This window comes from Lycorma delicatula, chromosome 8 (assembly GCF_047948215.1).
Source record: "Lycorma delicatula isolate Av1 chromosome 8, ASM4794821v1, whole genome shotgun sequence".
Taxonomy (NCBI): domain Eukaryota; kingdom Metazoa; phylum Arthropoda; class Insecta; order Hemiptera; family Fulgoridae; genus Lycorma; species Lycorma delicatula.
The window spans coordinates 32,014,940-32,035,420 of record NC_134462.1 but is presented as its reverse complement, the minus strand read 5'-3'; the positions used below and the strand labels follow the sequence as shown (position 1 = coordinate 32,035,420).

Below are 20,481 nucleotides of genomic sequence, written 5' to 3'. Positions count from 1 at the left end.
CCTAAGAAACCGCTAAGAATAAAAGTTAGAAGTTTCTCTTTATTCACACCAACTTTTTAAAATAGCTTTTAAAACAATATATAAATCCTTACCTTATGTTTCGAAGCATCACTCTGGAATGTTTCAAGAGCAGCAACCCTTATTTTCGTCTTTACAGTCTTATCAGCAGCACATTGACTTAACTTTTCTACAATATTATTTGTCAAGAAATGAACATTGTGCAGACCCTTTAAACTGGCAATAACCTATAGGAAACACAATGAAATTTTACAGTAGTAAATTTGTATTATTTGAGATACTAGTAACTTTAAATAAAGCAGACCTCGACTTTGCACCACACTGTCTTACCCTCTTACATGAAAGAACATTCAAAATTAATGAACATAAAATAAGATTATTCATCATGCAACTTTGGTTATTCTTTTTTTTTACTAAAATAGTATTATGGTAAAGGAGTTTTTTAATTATGTATTATATACATATGGAAGTATAGTTCAAGTCAACTAAGGCTTTTACACTTGTATAACTTGTTCTTTTAGACACATAAGAAATTTTCACTAGTAGTAGAAGTTAAAGAAGTTTTAGAAAACATGATACATTGCTTGAAATGATTTTAGTAATGCCATATTTTTTACTATATTCTTGTCCATGATGATCAGGATGAAATTAAGTTAAAATTTTGAAACTTCTGCAAGGTCCAACTGTATATCAAAAAATGTTTTTTAAAATTTACTTGATATTTTCAGTTGTTTTTGCAGAGGAAAGTTTTCTGCAGAAACCATCCTTCTTTGAAAAAATGACTGAATATTTATGAATAAGTTTTTTAAGAATGTTTTATTATACAGTTTGACGTAGTTTTTTGTTAAAAAAAGTTGAAATTTTTTTAATTCACACCATATAACTCACATCAATTGAATAATTAGAAAGAAATATTAAATATAATTAAGTTAAAATAATATGAAAATTAAAAAAAATTACTAAAACTGACTACTGATGCAATTTATACAATGTAGAATAATATTCTACAAATATTGTTAAGACTAGAGTCTTTACAAATTATATAATATTTTTAAGATATTATAAGGCTAATAGCAATTGGTACTAATCATCATATTTCAGATATCAAAACAAAACTTATTTATCACTTCAATGTGCTTTAATTACACAAAATGTTAAAATATCAAAAGAAGTTTATGATATGCTGACATAAAGGATGAAATCATACAACTTTCACTTTAAGATAATAGTTTGTTCAAAATATTTAAGTAAAGAAAATAAATCATTAAACAAATGCTGTGGTAAGTTGCAAAAATTACCACCATTGACAGTTAGATAATTAATACAAAGACAATTCTTGTCAGCTCATAATAAAGGCTTATTCCTAATTATAACTACCAGGTAAGAAGTAATGAATTTCATAGCATGTGAAGAATGCCAAGCCTAACCAGGATTTAAATTCAGAATCATTTCGATGAAAGGCTGAAATGCTACCACTCTGCATAGAGGTTGGCATTTGCATTAGCACTGGACTGTATTAATGCTATAATTTTTTGTTAAGAGTATTACTTCACAGTGTTTACTACTAGCAGTAGCTCATTAATATACATTAAAAATAAAGTCTTATTTGTCAATCTATTATTAGAATTATTAGAATCTATTATTAGAACCTATTTGTCAATCATGTAGCACTCGAACTATTACTTTGCCAAATATAGAATCAATAAATTGTTACTACTTTTTTTAACTCTACCAATTTTTCTCTATCTACAACATATAACCTAAAGCTGTTATAACTTTCTCTCCCATTTTTTTTTTAACAAAAAATTCAAAACCCATATTGACAAGACTTTACTTACTCTAAAAACTTTAATACCTTTTCTAAATCCATTGCATTTAATACTTTTTTTAGATAATTTAGTAAAGTAATTTTGTAGATTTCCCTTTTCTAAACCCACGACGTGACAGTTAACTTAATGTAAAACATTTACCTTTAATGTAAACTACAAAACTTTATGTATTTAAAAAATTAAATGAAATTAATGCTACTTTGATAAATTAATCGGTATTAGGCTATGCACAACACCAATTATGCTGTGTTTCTACAAAAAAATAAATATAGTGCAAACCACATTGCTATTTACTGAAAAAACCCTATAGGATTTTGTTTTCAACAGAAATGGATTATCAACAATGATCTGCAAGAAGTCCAGATAGTAAAAACTAAGAAATATAGAAATAAAACAATGGACTTCGAATAACTTACAATTTGAAAAACAAGTTGATTAGAATTTCTTTCAAAACAGAATGAACAAGTTTGAGTTAAGAGTTATATATCTAAGTGGAACACAACATCAATGTGTATTCAGAACACAAAATTAGGAAAAAACATATCAGCAATCATTAAAATTAGTCATCATTATAATATATAACATAATAAATATTGATTATCTGGTCTCTAGTTGCCCAAGAATTTATTTCATCCAACAGCAATGTAAACAATAATAATACTTTTTTTTAATTATTTTTGAAGAATGTATCTACTTCAAAACAAAGTAATTATCAAAAAAAGGTAATTAATTATTCATGTTTACTACTGAGTAACCTAACTAATTCTATGGCTGGTAGAATAAGTTGACATTTAAATTATCAAAATTTAAATTATGTCATCTATTGCAAATTAAATATTAAACAAACAACAAAATTTACCTTGATTTCTTTTTCTCTTGAATCAACTTTACAACCAGCAAATAAAGGTTGAGCCAATTTTGTAACAGCTTCCTCAAAAACAGCATCGTTTGAACAATCATGTTGAGAACAATAACGTCCTAACAATGAACCCACACCAAAGTAGATATGACGATGACCAATATCTAGAAGAGGCTACAAAAAAAAAAAAATAATAATAACTTAAATGTTTTCATAAATTAAGTAATAATCTTATAAATAAGACTAATGCTTTTGTTATGACAATATAGTTGTCTCTTTATTTTTGTTAAATAAAAGATATAACTAAACGGTTTTTTTTCCCTATAGTTAAGTGTCACCTGACATGAAGAAATATGAAATTTCAATTGCTATATGATTTACATTAAATTTCAAAACTAAAAGAAATAAAGAGTTAACATTAAATTCTGACTGATTTATAAAAATCAAAAAAGATTTTTAATAATTAAAATAAAATAAATTAATTTCCTGAAATAATTTAAAATTGTACTTTAAAAAGCATTGCTTTCAAGAATGTTCTGATAAAATAAAATACACTTTTCTAATGAAATAGTTCTGGTTTAAACAGATATTACAGTCAAAAAATAATAATCTTAAATAGTAATCATTCTTTAAATTTTCCTATTAGAATTCAAAAATTGGTTTTCACTTTTTACTGTCATTTGTAACCCTTCAAGTGCCAAGTGGTGAAAAAAACTATGTCAAAAATAATGTCACCCAACTTTCCTTATCAAATACAAAATATGCACGCAAGAGAGTCTAGAAAAAACATTTATAACTTTTTTTTTATTTTTGATGGTATTTTTATGAAAAAGGTATGAAAATGTTCGCAACAACAAGGAAGTCATTAAAATTACTGATAAAAAAAAATGTGTATGTACTTAACCAACTGAAAAATTTAACTTTTTTTTTTAAAAAGAAATGTTTTTTTTTCATTTGTTGTTTTTTACAAAAAAAAGCAGAAACAATTTATCAATGGTAAATTAGTTGTTTTTTTTTTTAATTTGATGTAGTGTTTTCTATTCTACAAGAAGAAAAAATTTATACCAATATGTGAAAAAATACATAACCAAGTTTTTTTAAGTTTCCATCACCATCTACGCCTAGACAGTGATTACAATTCACAAAGACCAACTTTGTGTTTCTCCTTCTGGTGTATATGCTGAGTATTCATCAGTGTCATCTTCAAATAAGACACTGAAATGTAAGAATGATTATCACTATCATTATTCTCACTAACAGATGATTAATAAGGAATTGTCTATCAATTTCACTTAGGGTTAAATGATCACAATCCATATTCTAAAACACATATATCAGTTATTTAGAACACAGACAGTTATAATAACAAACCACAAACAAAAACTAACTAATCAGAACCTCCACAACACATTGAAAACAACAGAATGAACTGCATAGTAAATTTGCACACTGACTCTGCTGTTCAGCATAGCTGATGTTACAACTCTTGTATTCATTTATTCTTTCCTTTGCCATTATTTTATTTCTATATAAAATATTATATTTCCAAATACCTTTAGTTGTAAATCAAATGTAGTATTAAAAGATATAATCACTTTTAAACTAAATGTGGAGCAAACTAGTTTTTATTTACAAAAACATACAGCGACGGCAAATTGTTACCTGGCACTTTTAGAACAGAAAGACAGCAACAGTGGATTGTCACCCTGGCATATTTTTGCACAATTTTCTAGTGACGATAAATCATTGCTGTGACACTCAAAGGATTAATTAAAATTTGGTAGAACTATAAAAAATATTGTCCATATGAAAATAGCTGCTTAAAGGAAATGAAAAGGTGAGAAGTCTGTGTTTCAATAAAAACAGAAAAGAAATTTAAAAAAATTACAAACCAACTGTTACTGATTATCGGGTTAAATTTTCTAGAACACAAAATATATATATATATATATATATTGCTTTTTTTTACAGAATCTTGACATAAATAAGAAATACTAAAAGGAGAAATAAATACTAAAGGAGAAATACTTAAGGAGAAATAGCATAAATATACTACTACTGAGACTGTTTTTGAAGTGCAGAAATATATATTAAATTTTTACTTAAGTTTTTCAATTGCTTTTCCTTAATTTTACATTAGAAAATTTTGATTACCAGAATTACATCAAGCTACACACTATTATACTACGGCAACTGAGTATTAAACAAATAAAGTATGATAAAAAAAAGATAAATAACTTCAATCAATTATGGAAAGAATGTAATTTTTCACATAAAAAATCTTCCGCAGAGTTATCTAAAAAAACTTACAAGGCCACCAGATTACAAAATAAAAAGGGAATCATCGAAATCAGTCTATCAGAGAAGGATAAGATTTGAACATAAATTTTAAAAGTTTGAAATATATATAACTGAGAATCTATCCTTTTATTGATGGTGATTAAAAATTAATAAAGAAATAAAGTAAATTATTTCTTATAAAAATGATAGTGCATAAAAAACAATCAGGTTACTCACCAAGATGGATTTAACAGATTCCTTTGTAGCGTGTTTGATAAAACCTAAACTTGCAAGCCATACCTCACTTTGAAATTTTGAAAGTTCATTTTTTTGTGCAAGTTCAACAATGACTTCAATAGAATCTCCAGTGCTAGCACGTGCAATTCCATCGAGTAAAACTTTCCTGAAAATTAAATACAATATAAAAGCAACAACTTTTTACATTTAAATGGCATCAATTTCTTTTCCCATAAATGCCAAAAGAATGTAGGTAACACCCAGCAGTGTTTAACTTTAGTGCCAATTTACTAAGTATGACTTCAGTATACAAAATAAAGTCATATCTCTTTATGAAAGACCACAGTTCTACTAAATGTGAATCTAATCTTCACATCATCATGATGAAATGTTTAAAAAATATAACCACTTTATGATACACCCAAGTATTTAACTACTTTAAGATTTACCAAGTATGTCATAGTTTATGACATACTAAAAAAACTGTAAATTTAATTTAACTGAAATGTGCATGCTCTCAGAATATTTTTTTCTTATTTTCACGGTTTTAAACAGGAAATTTCATTTATTTTGCTTACAGTACATAAATACTTGTTTACAGTACAGTACAGTGTTACAACTTGTAACAGTGGAGAAACCATAAAGTAGGTTTTATAAAATAAATATCAATATAAACCGTAATCTGCTAACACTAATATATCCTACAATTAAATTTGTACCATTGTACCATGAAATAATAAAACTAAAAGTATAATACTATATAGTTTCATGTAAACCAAACCACACCACAGTTGAAATGGAATAAAGCTCATGTTTTAAACTAGTCTTGTTTTAATTATTTTAAAACAAGACATTATTTTTAAACATTTTAATTATTACCACTAGTTCTTTGTAACAATTTTTCTATCATGCTTAGCATTAAGTGAGTACATTCTTGTACTCACTTAAAACTGTATTAGTAACTGCTATATGTTTAGTACAGGGCATGTCATTAAAGCTGTAAAATTTAAAACTTTGATTATTCATTTGACATTTGGGTGAGGGCATTAAACTATTGTCAGTCATTTAATGTCATTTAGTAAATGAGAAACAATGATCAGGTCCACAGCAGGCTTTCTACATTAAATCGTTTAATAAAAATTGTGGTTCTGCAATAACTGTACAAAAGTAATTTCATGATCAGTTCAATATTGTTCATCTTGATCAGGTACAGTCTATTAGCAATTAAAAACAGTAGTAGATGTGCTATCAGCAACAAACAAAACATTTTTAAAGTAAAATGCTTGTTAATATATTATTTACAAATAAGCAGCTGATTAGAGAATTCAAAATCACTTCTTAAAATGGTAAGTAGAAAAACAACTAAATTTTCAAATTATTATACCTTAGTAATGAACAATTTTACAAATTTGATTCTAAACTCAATGTTAATATATGACTATTATTTGTTACCAAAATTAAAAAAAAAGTAAAGTAAATTAAGTAAAAGTAAAATAAGCAAGGAATAAAAGTTATTTTAATATATATAGTACAAAAATAATTATTTGTCTTCTAGAAAGAAAATATATATATGTGTGCATATATACATATACATATATTATATATACAACATATGTATGTATATATACAATGAAGCAAAATAAATAAACAATTTGAATGAAAAAACTCCTTACTTGGCAGTGTCCTTTGATTTAACTCCTTCATAAACTGTTAAAATATCATTCTTTTTACTATGACTCAACACATCTACAAGATCAGAAAAGTCTTGAGCAGCAGATGGTTGAACAGTTGGTTCAACTGAACTTTCTACCTTACTCAATGCTTTTTGAATGGTATCAGCACTTGAATAATGAGAAACTGCATGTGGTGCATCGAATATAATTGATTTTGGTTTGACGACGTTAGCTGAAATAAAAATAACATACATAATTTATAAAAATTCATTCTAGTAGCAAGTTTAAGGCATTCAGTAGAATAATAATTGTGTACATAAAAATGTTTGAAGCCAACTCAATTTTATTGATTATCAAATAAATCAATCAATCAATATTAATAAATGAGCATTTTTAGTTTTATTTCCATTTTGATTTTAATTTGGAGAAAGATCTTTTAACAATTATAAATTTTAAATCTTAAGTATAGTACAGGATGATTTTTAAATTCAATTTTAATATGTAATTTGATACAAATGATTTAAAATAAATTATATGGAGCAACTGATGATGCAAGTAACTCGTAAAAGTGCTCTTGTATGAAGAATGGAATAAGGTAGGTGTCATCCCATTTTACTTTATTAAATCTGTACTAAGGTTGATTGGATCAGTATAATATATATTTAAAACTTCTAAGGATAGAACTTGTAATTCTATTATTAAATAAATTATTATGTTTTCTTCTCTAAAAATACAATGTACACTAAGTGTGTATTTAATTTTATAAGTTACATGTATTCATAAATATTTACATACTTGTTAAATGAATGTATGTAAAAACTACCCTGAACTGAAACTATTCTGTATTGTAGGATCATAAGTAAAATAATAATAATAATAAAAATAAGTATAAAATAATAATAAGTTAGAAAACTTATACTCAAATACCTGCAATAGGAACTCCTTTAGCCTGGGAAACAAATGACAATTTTGTAACAACAGTAACTAAAACCCCGGAATCAACAGAAGCATGAGGTTGATAACTGTACTTTTCTTCAGAAGTAGCACTATGAACAACTCCATCCTGTACATCCTGAACTACTGACAAACTTGAAATTAGTAAAGGAGATGACTGAAAGTCCTAAAGAAAACCAAGAAAATTAAAAGCATTAGAGATCTTCATGACATATAAATACTTAAAATTAATTTATTTTAAATAAACTTTGCTATCAACTAACTTCATTCAGTAGTCGTGTTTTCGTATTTATTATGAAGTATAAATTATGTATTCCTCAACACCCAATGCATAAAAGAGAACTGATTAAGTACAAACTAAGCAACAGAAACCATCAAGAATCAGTAAGGTTACTAATTAAGGTGAAAACTAACATTAATTTTGGTTTTATTTCTTCTTCAAGCATCTGTGTACTTAAAAATATGTAATTGTTTATTGTAAAAAGAAACACATACAATGACAGTTTATTTTCATTATTTAATTATTATCAATAATTACCTATAAACACAACAAAAAAGCAAGCAATAATGCAGATAATGCATTACTTGAAGAGTATCATCAGTGTTATTAAAATATTAATGCATTACAAAGGTAAACCATTAACTGTTACAGTATTTTAATAATTGATGATAAATCCATGGATTCAAAAAACACTTTTATACACTTGCTACTTTGATGTGTTAATAGTGGTTTTTTAAATAATATTATTAACTGCAAAATACCAGACAACATGTTTAATAAAATTTCAGTTATTTGTATTTTAAAAATTTTTTTACAATAATAAAAATCAGCACTTTCTTTTAAATTAAATATTAAACATTTTCTTGAGTCCGATTTTGATAATTTCATTAATTTGTATAGTGTCAGTATAATTATTTTATCATTATGTACAAGGAAAGGCTAAGATAAAACAGTTATTGCAATAAATATTTAAATAGAAAATGCTTAAAAAAACAATAACTTACAGAGGAGATGGTGTAAGGTGTAGAAAAAACCGGAATGTTTAGACTTTCACGATGAGCACAAAGATTTAAATTTCTTGACTTCTTGATTTTCAATGAGTTACCAGACTTCAAAAACTCAAAATCAGTTGGACAGGTACCAAACACATCAGTCTGAAAAGACAAAATTACACAATTAATTATAAACAATTTAATGATAATATAGAGGGGGTCCAAAAAAAATGTAAATACTGTTTGTAATTAAATAATATCTAAACAAAAAGACTTACACTCACTAATCTAATGTGTAGTATAGTATATGAAATTACATTTATCATGGTAGGTGGAGCTGGTAATTTATGTCGCACAAGCATGGATGGTTGGTGTGGTGGAATGGGCCGAGCCAGTCATATTAGTCGGTGCAGCAGAAGACAGTCGAGCAGCAATAATAGCTGAGGTTCACATATTGTTTGTTGAGTGCAAGGCTGTACTGAAGTGGTAGTGGAAGTACGAGAACATTCACGAGGTACAACAGCAGTGGCAGAGAGAGTTTGGAACAAGGAAAGATCCAGCCACCCACTAACAACTACAAGTCTGGCATCCAGTGCTGAGGTATTGCAACATTTCACCCAATCTCCACAAAAATCCGTGAACCAGGGAGCACATGAAAGTGGAGTGAGCCATTCAAGTGTAAGATGTTTTCTGAAGAGTGAAAAGTGGAAAGTGTACTTTCCAACTGCTACACGCGATGAACGAGGACAACCCAGATCGAAGTATGGAGTACTGTGAATTATTTCAGCACACGGTTGGCGAGGATGAGGAATTTTATGTGGACTGACGAGGCGCAATGCAAACTTAAAGGTACTGTGAACTGCCACAATTGTGTCTACTGGGCTCCTGAAAATCATTTTCATGTGGACAGGGCAGTGAATCTACAGCGGGTTGCTGTGTGGTGTGATCTAGCAGTGCATGGTTTGATTGGTGTCTTCTTCTTTCAGGGTACTGTAATTGGTGAGGAGTATCTTGATATGCTTCAGACAAGGATTTTGCCTGTGATCCAAAACCTGTTTGGTGATGAACTTTTTTACATGCAACAAGATAGAGCCCTGCCTCACTACCATCGAGATGTCAGGTTGTACCTCAATAAAACTCTACCCAGATGGTGGGTGGGTCAAAGAGATGCTGTAGAGCACCCACCTTGGTCTCCTGATTTGACACCTCTGGACTTCTACCTCTGGGGGACCGTCAAGAATTACATGTATTGACAAAAACCAACAATTGATGAGCTATGTGAAAAAATCATAGAGCCATGTGCTGCCATTACGCCAGATATACTAACAGCCATAGTTCTGTGTACAGTTCGGCATCATGGGCATTGTGTAGAAGCTGCTGGTGGTCATTTCAAACACATACCATAATCCTCTCTGTGTAAAAAATTGTCAAATTTGTCACAGCATATGGACTAACAAACAGTGAGTACATTTTTTGGACCCCTCTGTTTTATCAATGAAAAAAATTGCACTGTTAATATAATTTCTAACCATGAAAAAATGAATTTTAAGCTGTTTCAAAATAAAATACATTACGCTTTCCCAAAGAACATACAAGCAGAGATAAAATAGATATATAGTAATCAGAGTAACTATTAATAATTCAGACTATAAAATTCTAATAACAAAGCTGAAATTAATCACCGAATATACATATTTCAGAGAAATATCTTGAATTTTTCCCAAAGATGCTGTAAAGTTTGCAATTTTAATCTGAGTAGAAAAAAGATTGTTACTGAATAGGGCCAGTTACAGGCAATTGTAATATTTTCCAGTCTTTTAGTAAGAATCAACACACTCAAAATTCATATTACTCAGAATACTTCAATGCATTCTGCTTGCCTATATTATATATATGTATGAATTGAAATAAAATTTAAAACTAAACCATGTTCTACATTTGTATTCATCATAGATAGCCTTTTCAGTTTTTAAAAGAGTTTATAGCTTTGATGAAGTGTTTCTAACCCCACACATAATAAATTTATTATAATTTAATTTTATTAGAATAAATAAATAAATAAATTATTAAATTTATTCAAAGTGTCTCGCCTCCAATAACAACACAGTTACCACTCCATAAACATGACACCAGGAACCATTAGAATCAGGCCAGGCAAGATAATCCCAAAACACTTCAAGAGAACATCAATCAATAAGGAAAACATTTATCATCTTATTAACACAGCTTATATTCATGGAGATAATTTACCCTATGCCACTGACCACTAGTCAATCTACTTACCCACACAAACAAATTTTCTTTCTTTCTTCTTCTTTTTCTGTTTAGCTTCTGAGTCACTAAAAGGTATTATTTCAGAGGATGAATGAGGATGATATGTATGAATGTAAATGAAGTGTTGTACAGTCTCATATCGAACATTCCTGAGATGGGTGGTTAATTGAAACCCAACCACCAAATAACACCCACATAAACAACTACATTTGTTTTATATAACTCCCTAGTTTGGAGCATAAAAACATTTTGCAATACAAAGAATCAACAAATAATGATTACAAAAAGGCCCAATTCATTTTAATAGGTTTAGAATAAAATTTGAAAAACTTTAGTTCAATGGTGAGAAGTACACTTTTGAGTAAAGATAAAAATAATGCTATAATATAACTTAATTTAACAAGTACAACTTACTTTTATTAATTATACAGTCATATTACCTACCTACAGAATTAAATTAGTAAATGCATTATTTCATGATGAAAAGGGTATATTATTTTTTACTTTACACAGACTTTCCCAGTCTTGTTAGACTTGTGATAGTCTTGTTCTATGTGATTTTTAAGATTTTATTCTTCAGGTTTTTTTTTAAATCGGTTTTTTAGTTTTTGTTATTTTAGATATAGATTAGTTGATTCGAGTTGATTAGAATATTTTGTTTCTGGTGGTTTAGTTGGATTTTTGCAATGGTTAGGTTTTTTTTTTTTTGATAGAAAGAATATCTGAGGAACAAGAATCAATACTCGGCCACTCAATATTGCTTTTATTGATGTTGATAATACAATCAGACTCAAAACTGAATGTCACATATATCACTTAATATCATCTGTATTTTGGTTGGCTTAATATGTGGTTGTATAAAAACATAATTAATAAATTGAAGGCAAAAGAAACAAACAAATTCAAAGTTGACTCAGGATATTTGTTTTTCTTGATAATGGCTATCATTTTCATTTGTTTGTGTCTTATTTTTAGGTCACCCAAAACCATTTCTTTATTATACTTAAGAAACAATACATGCCTAATCCTCAACATAAAAAGTGTTATATTTTTATAGAATTATCTATTTATAAATTGTTAAAACTGAATTATTCCAACCTTTAAAAAAAATGCATGCAAAAATGAGTTACAACTAAACAACTAAAAAAATATATCTCATACCTCATAGTGAGATGTAACACCAGCATCCTTATGAGTTGCAGACTGTAAAAGAGAAATAATTGCCCTTTTTATGTTAAGACCACTTTGTGTTTCTCCTTCTTCAGTGCAAACTTCACTTTCAATATGGCCATCATGGAAACTGAATTTAACAGGATGGGCTTGCAATTCTTCAAAACCACCATGTGCCTTAAAAGTAAGAAAATACATACATTATAGTAATAAAGGATTCAGTAAATAAATAATAAATTTGTAATTATAATTTAATCAAAGTATTTAGAATATAATTGCACATTTTTACATTGAACTCGCATCAATTAAATACAGACTACAAACAGATATACAAAAAAAGAGAAACAGAAATTTGTTTCTATAAATTTAATCCAAAATATGTTAAAGATCTGTGACTTATTTCTTTCCAATGTAGACAATGTTGGTATGTACTTATTTTATCAATGTAGAATTTCCTAATTTTGGTTAATTCACGAACCACACAGATCCTAATAACTTCATTATTACTGTTGAATTTTTGAATAGTCCAAATAAGTCAGAACAAAGTCAAAACTTAGGACAGATGATGCAGAACATCTCATATAAATTAATGGAGAGCTGTTTGTAATACTTGTTTTGGTACATGTGGACTCTTTACTACTCTATGTATTTACTAGAAATTGTAATCCTTAACTTATATTGCCTAGAAGGAGTGAAGCTGTAATTGCGTTGAAAATAAGCATGCACTGATTTTTTTTGCAAAATAGTCCAGATGTGCTACATCCTTAACATTTTGGAATACAATAGCTGTGATCTAATCTAGAGTAAAAATTTTTTCTTTGGCTGGAGGGTTTGCTGTGCTTCTGCTGCATACTTGTTCTCTTTAATTCTAAAGTAATATTGTGGACCCGAATCACATTACAGGTCTGAATACAGTTAAAAGATTTATCTATTCTTTCAAAATGTTGAGTAATGACAGTAATTAGTTTTGGAGGTGTTTCTTCTTGGTAATCTGGTGTGAGAAGATGAGAAGTTCATGTGCATAAACATTTTTATTCAGTAATTTCATATTCAATATTTCTGCATAAGTATTAACAACTAACTTCTACGTTTCTGCAATGGTTATCTGTCAATCTTGCATTAAAAAGTCAAAAAGTAGAGATTGGAAAGGTAAATGATTAATCGAAACCTAAACCCAAATCAGAAAATAAAGGATGCTCAAACTGAGTGATTTGGCATAGGAAGAGAAGAAAAGCAAAAGTACTACATATCATCAGCAATCTTGTATATGTATGTTGAAGATATGTTAAAAAATTCCTTAGAAAATGAAGAAATCAGTACAGGAGAGAGGAAAATAAATTAAAACAATGATCATACATGACCCAAGTTTTAAAAGGGATGAAACATAGGATATTCAACAGATAATTTCAAATATTGAAATGCTAGGACTGAATATGAACAATCAGAAAACAAAAATTTAAAAGGATAGGAGACAATAGTTTACTGTCTGCACAAAAGAAGGAAGAATTGAACAAGTAAAACAATACAGATATTTGGTTACCAACACTGAAATGTACTAATGAGTGAAAATGAAATAAAAAGAATATCAAAGAAACATTTAACAGCAACAATTATTATGTTGTAAGAAATACCTTACAAAGTATTATATCTGTGGTGTATTTCAATATGGATGTTAAACATAGACATTGAAAAGAAATGAGAAAAAGAAAGGCTGAAAGCAATTGAAATGTGGACCTAAAGGAAATTATAAGATTTTAAAACAGAAAAAGTAATGAGAAGAGTAAATGAGACAGAAGTTTAATCAAAACAATTCAGAATAATAAGATACTGGCTGGGATATATCACCAAAAGAGGACTGATTAAAACGTGCTAGATGGATCAGTAGAAGATAAAAAATGAGAAACCAGAAAAGACTAAAAACTATACATCATCAAACTACTAGGATCTTAGTTTTTTTATCATTTACTTCTCCTTGGCGCCAGACCTGCTTTGAATATGGACACAATCCCAAGGAAAATCATGGGACATCCACCCTTCAACTTTCTCCATCATCTTTTCATGGATAATCCTTACCAACATATTCAACAGCATGTGCCATGCTCATTCAGTCTGCAGCTTAGTCCTCATGATCTTATCTGGAGTAAGAAAGCTGAAATGTTTCAGGCATGCTTTCCTATTCTGCAAGAATTTATTGCACTTGAACACTATGTGATTTGCAGCGTCTTCGCTTCCACAGTAGTCAACACTCCACAGGTCTCAATGCCTGTATGTACAACTATCTTTGAAGCAACCATGATCGGTCTGGTCCAAACTGGGTCAACTCATATCTCATTTCCCCTTGCTTGCAGTCCAGCTACCTCTGGTGGTCAGGAACAGTCTGTAGATCCTACCTTCATTGACTCCATCTTTCCTGCCACCTGCAGACAAGCAATGCCTATGCGTTTTCTTCACTTGCCCACTGGTACACCTCTCCTCTATCTCTCTCTCTCTCTCTCTCTTCCAAACGTAGAGGTCCAAGGATGAAAGTTCAGCCACAGATCTTGCAGCAAAAAATTTAGCGGAGAATAGATGAGAATAGACAGACATAGTGCAAGGATACTTGCCTCTGGGCAGACAAACATATCATGTTTGATGATGAATACCTAAGTGGCTCTGAGTAGTCACTCTGAGCCACTGTAATGCCAGTATGGTATACATTTGCAGTCAAGGAGTAACATATTTAACACTTAAAGCAATGCAGTAAGAGAAGGGAAAGTTTATCTCCAACCTTACCTTTAAATTTAATATAAAAATAAAAATATAACAAATACCTTTCCATCATTTCCATGAACATTGATATTTGATACTTTCAGTATATAACTACACTGTGGCTGGGCACTGATATCCACATCAGCACTGATGGTAATCTTTGAAACATCCTTAGAACCGGCAACTTCTGTTGTAGTAGTACCTTCTAATTTGTATTGGTAGTTTGTGCCTTCCTCATATTGATACAAAGATCCAGATGCTACACAAAAATTAAAATATTTCTCATATAAACTACACACACAACAAAGATTTTTTAATTAGAGCTACTTCAGTAATTACTAATACATTTTAACAAGAAATTAAAAACCGCAAACAGTACAGGCTAAGTTAGCAAGGTAACAGTTGTTTTAACAAATACTGTGTAATCAAGGATTTCGCGTCAACAGTAATTAACTAATATCAAATCGAACGATCAGGGATCCAAATTTACACTCGGGCACATTTCACTTACGTTGAACATAGTAAATTACGTTTCACATTTCACTTCACGAATCCTTTGAAAATATTGTTATAACGATTGTTATTTGTTACCTATTGAGATAAATCCATCCTACTAAAAATCTTACTATCACGCATTTAATCAGGATTACTGTACCAATATTTCGAAAAATAAGATCATTTTTTATTTTTTTATTTATATATTAATTTTTGTAGTCTTATTAATATAGAATTATAATATTATTTTATGAAATCTGTTTGGTGCATTCCTGCTCTAATAGCAAGAAAGCACAAAATTATAGCATTAGAAAATATAAAAATATTTTAGTATTTTAAATTATACTATAAAAAATTTACTTAAAAAATTATGGAGCTATATTTTCTGTTCTTCTTTACCAATGATTTTTTTCATATATATATATATATATTTTATAAAAAAAGTAATACTAAAATAATGTATTCGGACCAAGATTTTGTGGTTATAATCGTTCACCACTCGCTCATCCCTACTGTTAATGTGCGTGTACTAAATCTACAATGGTTTAAAATGGCATGGGAGAGATCAGTGCGCGAAAATACAACACACATTTACTTGTGACGCAAAAAATGCTGAAACTTCAGCCAAAAAAATCCTCTGAGTACAGTTTCTAACTGGTTGTACAGGTTCAACATCCAATCAACATATCAAATACAATTAAAAAAACTCGTTTATATTTTTTTAACAATGAATTTTGATGTTAAAATACAGTCCGTAATCACAATCACTTAATACTAAATAATTAATGGAAATTAAACATTTTTTTATCATTAACAAACATTTTTTAGGAAATACAAATGTAACATGTTAACATTAGACCCTAGGAGGTAGGATAACCAATTTTTAAATTAAATGATTTCAGTTGTTGAAAATATACACTATAATCTCAATCAATTATAAAAATACCAATAGTATTAGTAGAATTCAAATATTTAACACTATTTTTAAAAGGCTATTTATAATATTTTTTTCTTAAATACATTTGCCAGAAAAAAAAAGTAAATTGAAAGGGGATTTATCCTTCCATTTTATGATAATTTCCAATAGTAAATAAATTGTATACTTTTGAAATCTGCTTGCCACTATTATTATAATAGTATTTTTATTATAATAATAGAAGTACATCAATGTCAGCATAATGAATTGAAAAATGTTTAAAGCTTTTGAATGTATCCATTCTGTCATTGTTCAAAAATAAATGATATAAAAAGCAGATTTGTACCACTGCCTATGAAAAGAAAAATGTTCTTTTATAAATATATAAATATAATAATCACCTTTCCATCGCCAGTCTCTATAATAATCACTGATCTTATTTCAATTTTTCTGAAGGAGAATCTGAACTTGTTTCTGCATTTAATATTGAATATAGACCATTTAGTTTTTTCTTTTTTTTTGTCTGAGTATAGCAATATGATGTTATAAGAATTTTATATTGTATTTTATTTATTACCATCATGGAGAAGGCATTATACATTGCGATATTTAATCTGGAGCTCTGCCAGCAGCCCCGAAAAGAAATCATATAATAAGAAAGCCAAGATTAAGACCATCTTAATGTTCAATGTTGTCATTGAAAATGGTAAACCAATCTTAATTATATATTAATACGATGCATAGAGCTTTACCATCATACTAGAAGACAGCAAGGTATTATTGTAATGTTATATTAAGTTGTTGAATTAACATTGTACCACTGTAATAGTTTTATTTTAACATTAATGTAAAATTAAGATAATTATAGAGTAAAACTGAATATTTTTGAATTTATGTTTTTACATTGTAAATGTTTTGTTTTTAAATGCCTGAAATCCTTTTGAAAATAAAAAAAGCTCACACAGTACATTATTTGAACCCAATAACATACAATAGCATAAAACATAAATGAAATTGAATAATTTATGTTTTATTAAAGAATTACTAACTTTGGTTGACCATTAGACTATTAATAAATGGATGGCTACATTCACAAAACAAAATAGTTGCATATAACTTATTTTAAGTATTACTACATTTATAATGTAAGACAATAAATATGTTTTATACTTTTATGTTGAATGTATTCATTTTAAGATCTATAATATAATTAAATTGGATTTCATTAACATTCATATTTGTATAATCACAAGATACATATTTCATCTTTTTATTTAAGAGTTTTCTAAAGTTTGGTCATACTGGTTTTTGTAATTACCATCTGCATCTGATTCAACTTAGGCCTAACCTACTATATGATACACCACCTTATTTATTAATGTTAAATGAGGAAATCATGACATTTGCATTAAAGGATCATATTAATTCTTAGTTACACCATATTATAGCACATATTTTATTTTTATTTGTTATGAAGTCCAACAAAACCCAACATTCAGTCATTAAAGTTAATAAAAAACATGATACAATTGTATAACTGTAAATGAATATTGTTATTAAAAAACAATGTAGGCTTGTCTGAGAAATGGTACATAATGCAACTTTAAAGTTTAATAATTAACCATGTTATTCTTAAATTCCAAAATTTGAATTAAAGCCATAAATATTAAAATTTTATGATAAGAAATGAAATTACTGAATGATAGTTGATATAAGGTAAAAGAATTATATGATAAAATAAGAAATTTTTCATTGACATTACCTAGAAAATAACTTAACATCCAATTTGCCAGTTACTTGTACAATAAAATAAACATTACTTACTAATCTAAAAGTCAATAGACTAGATTTTATTTAATGTACTTCATGTTAACGATCATATACATTGACAGCAGTCATTTGTTTACTGATTTTGTCATTTGCTCATATCACTATCACTGATCTTCACACTATGTCGAATATGCCAATGTACTCCATCTGTTTACTTATTTCTTCAATTTTATCACCTTGCAACAGACTGTAATCTTGATTTCAGTTTGGTAACTGATCTCCAGTTTCAAGTCAACCACCCTTAAGACAGTACTATTTACTGAGGCCCAATGACAAAGGTACAATGGCAACTGTAAATTCTTTGAATTAGTTAAAACTTTAGAAAAGCTTTACAAAAATTCACAGCTCTACAAAACAGTTTTGACTGATTTGCTCAACATTCAAATAATTTTCCAGAAGTCTGGTACAGCTTTCTTAATTCATGGCCTATAGTCAGCAGCATCCCTTATTCATGTGGTGAGTACACCTATTCACCTCTAGATTGTCAGGTCAAGAAACTGGGAGATAGAATCTAACAGCTATTACCTTTAAAATATTATTAGTATCACTATGTCTTAAACTGTCTACATCTCCTCATGGTTAACCTAACTCTTGAAACAATTAATTGCTGATGGATGCTAACCATTCGCCCATCCAATTAATTAACAATGGGTTGGATGAAAATAAACTGTTAAATCATTTGCAATTTCAAGAAGAAATTTAATCTTCAAGAAGATACATTTTATTGGAAACATTTTTATTTTAATATTTTGGTTTTAAAATAAATTATAAATTATTTTTACTGAAGAAAACTTCAAATAGTAAAACAGTTAATTGAACAAATACCCAATGTGTTTGTTTTAAAATAATGTAAGTTGCATAAGAATGAAAATTAGATTATATAAATATAAATATAAATAATGAAATAGTAACATAGATAAATTAGATGAAATCATTATTTTAATATAATCTTAAAAATAAAAACTGAAAAATAATATTTTTTTACTTACATCCATGGCATCCACTGAAGCATTTCTTATCTGAAATCAAATGATAATACTTTTTAACTTGTAATTTAAAATTATTCTGTAGCAAAAAAGATAATTGCAACATTTTGTAGGGATAAAAAAATAAAGAATGAACCAGAGAAGTTAATTTGAAACCTTAAAACTCCTACATTTAAAATAACCTAGGTTTGAGTACACAGTTGTGGTTAATCACTAAATCCTTTTTTGGTTAATTAGAAATGTTTTAAATTGCAACTTTATTTGTAGTAAATGTTTGGATTGTAGCAAATTATATGGATGGGAATTATTATAAGATGATATCATCATGGAAATGAAGAGAAGAAAGACTCTGATTCTGTATCTGAAAACGGATATGAAAGTGAAGAAGGAATTGAGAAACTTAGTAATTGTAAATAGTTCTTTATCCATTTATAATAATATTAATAAAAATAATTTATGAAACTGAATGTTGTTTATTTTTTTACTAATACCACCTTTTCCATTTAAAGGAGTATCTAGGTGTGTAAATAAACATATATTCTAAAGTTTTTTCTTTCTCATTAATCTTGAAATAGCCTGCAGGTCTTATAGGTGGCAGGGCTTATATGTGGGAAAATACAGTAATATGTATTAAACAATATAAAATGATATACCTAATGGTTTATCACTGAATAAACCAGTTAAAACCAGGTTGAAAAAACCTTTTATTTTTTTTATTTAAAATCAATTGGATCTAATAAGTTTTTAAAATATTTTCATAAATTTTTTGGCAACAATATTCTGAAGGTTGACTTCACATATTTTTTTTTTCGGTAATGCAATTTATTTTTCATGTCCACAACCAGAAAAACACAATGTATTACTTGTTTATTCTGATTTATGTGTACATATTTTTTTTTTACTATAGTATCTTTATGTTGTGGAGGCATGATAACTGAAAAAACTGTGATAATGAATAATTTATTAAATTTTGTTTAAATAACTGAATTGTGTTCAAAAAGTTTTTTTTTATTTCTCTGTTCATAATAGTGCCCAATAAAAATGTTTTTTTTGTTCAGAACAAATTAAATTGTTTGTCAAAGACATCAAACAAATTAGATATCAAAGTTGTATTAAATAAAATTATTTACTTTCTTTATATTTAAATATATTATTAAATTATGTTATTTTTCATTTTTAAATAACAGTTGAAAATAAATAAAACAAACTTAAGAAATGA

General features: G+C 28.1%; 1 protein-coding gene across 1 annotated transcript in view; it reads right to left on the bottom strand.

Moving 5' to 3' along the window:
- Positions 1 to 20,481, bottom strand: part of apolpp (retinoid- and fatty-acid binding glycoprotein apolipophorin) — a 149,676-nt gene that overhangs the window by 109,560 nt on the left and 19,635 nt on the right. The window contains exons 2-10 of the mRNA XM_075373975.1: positions 19,266 to 19,295; positions 15,098 to 15,294; positions 12,279 to 12,464; positions 8,856 to 9,005; positions 7,824 to 8,016; positions 6,897 to 7,128; positions 5,224 to 5,389; positions 2,707 to 2,880; positions 93 to 245 (exon numbers count right to left, since the gene is read on the bottom strand). Coding sequence (XP_075230090.1) covers positions 93 to 245; positions 2,707 to 2,880; positions 5,224 to 5,389; positions 6,897 to 7,128; positions 7,824 to 8,016; positions 8,856 to 9,005; positions 12,279 to 12,464; positions 15,098 to 15,294; positions 19,266 to 19,295 — 1,481 coding nt within the window. The remainder of the gene's footprint in view (positions 1 to 92; positions 246 to 2,706; positions 2,881 to 5,223; positions 5,390 to 6,896; positions 7,129 to 7,823; positions 8,017 to 8,855; positions 9,006 to 12,278; positions 12,465 to 15,097; positions 15,295 to 19,265; positions 19,296 to 20,481) is intronic.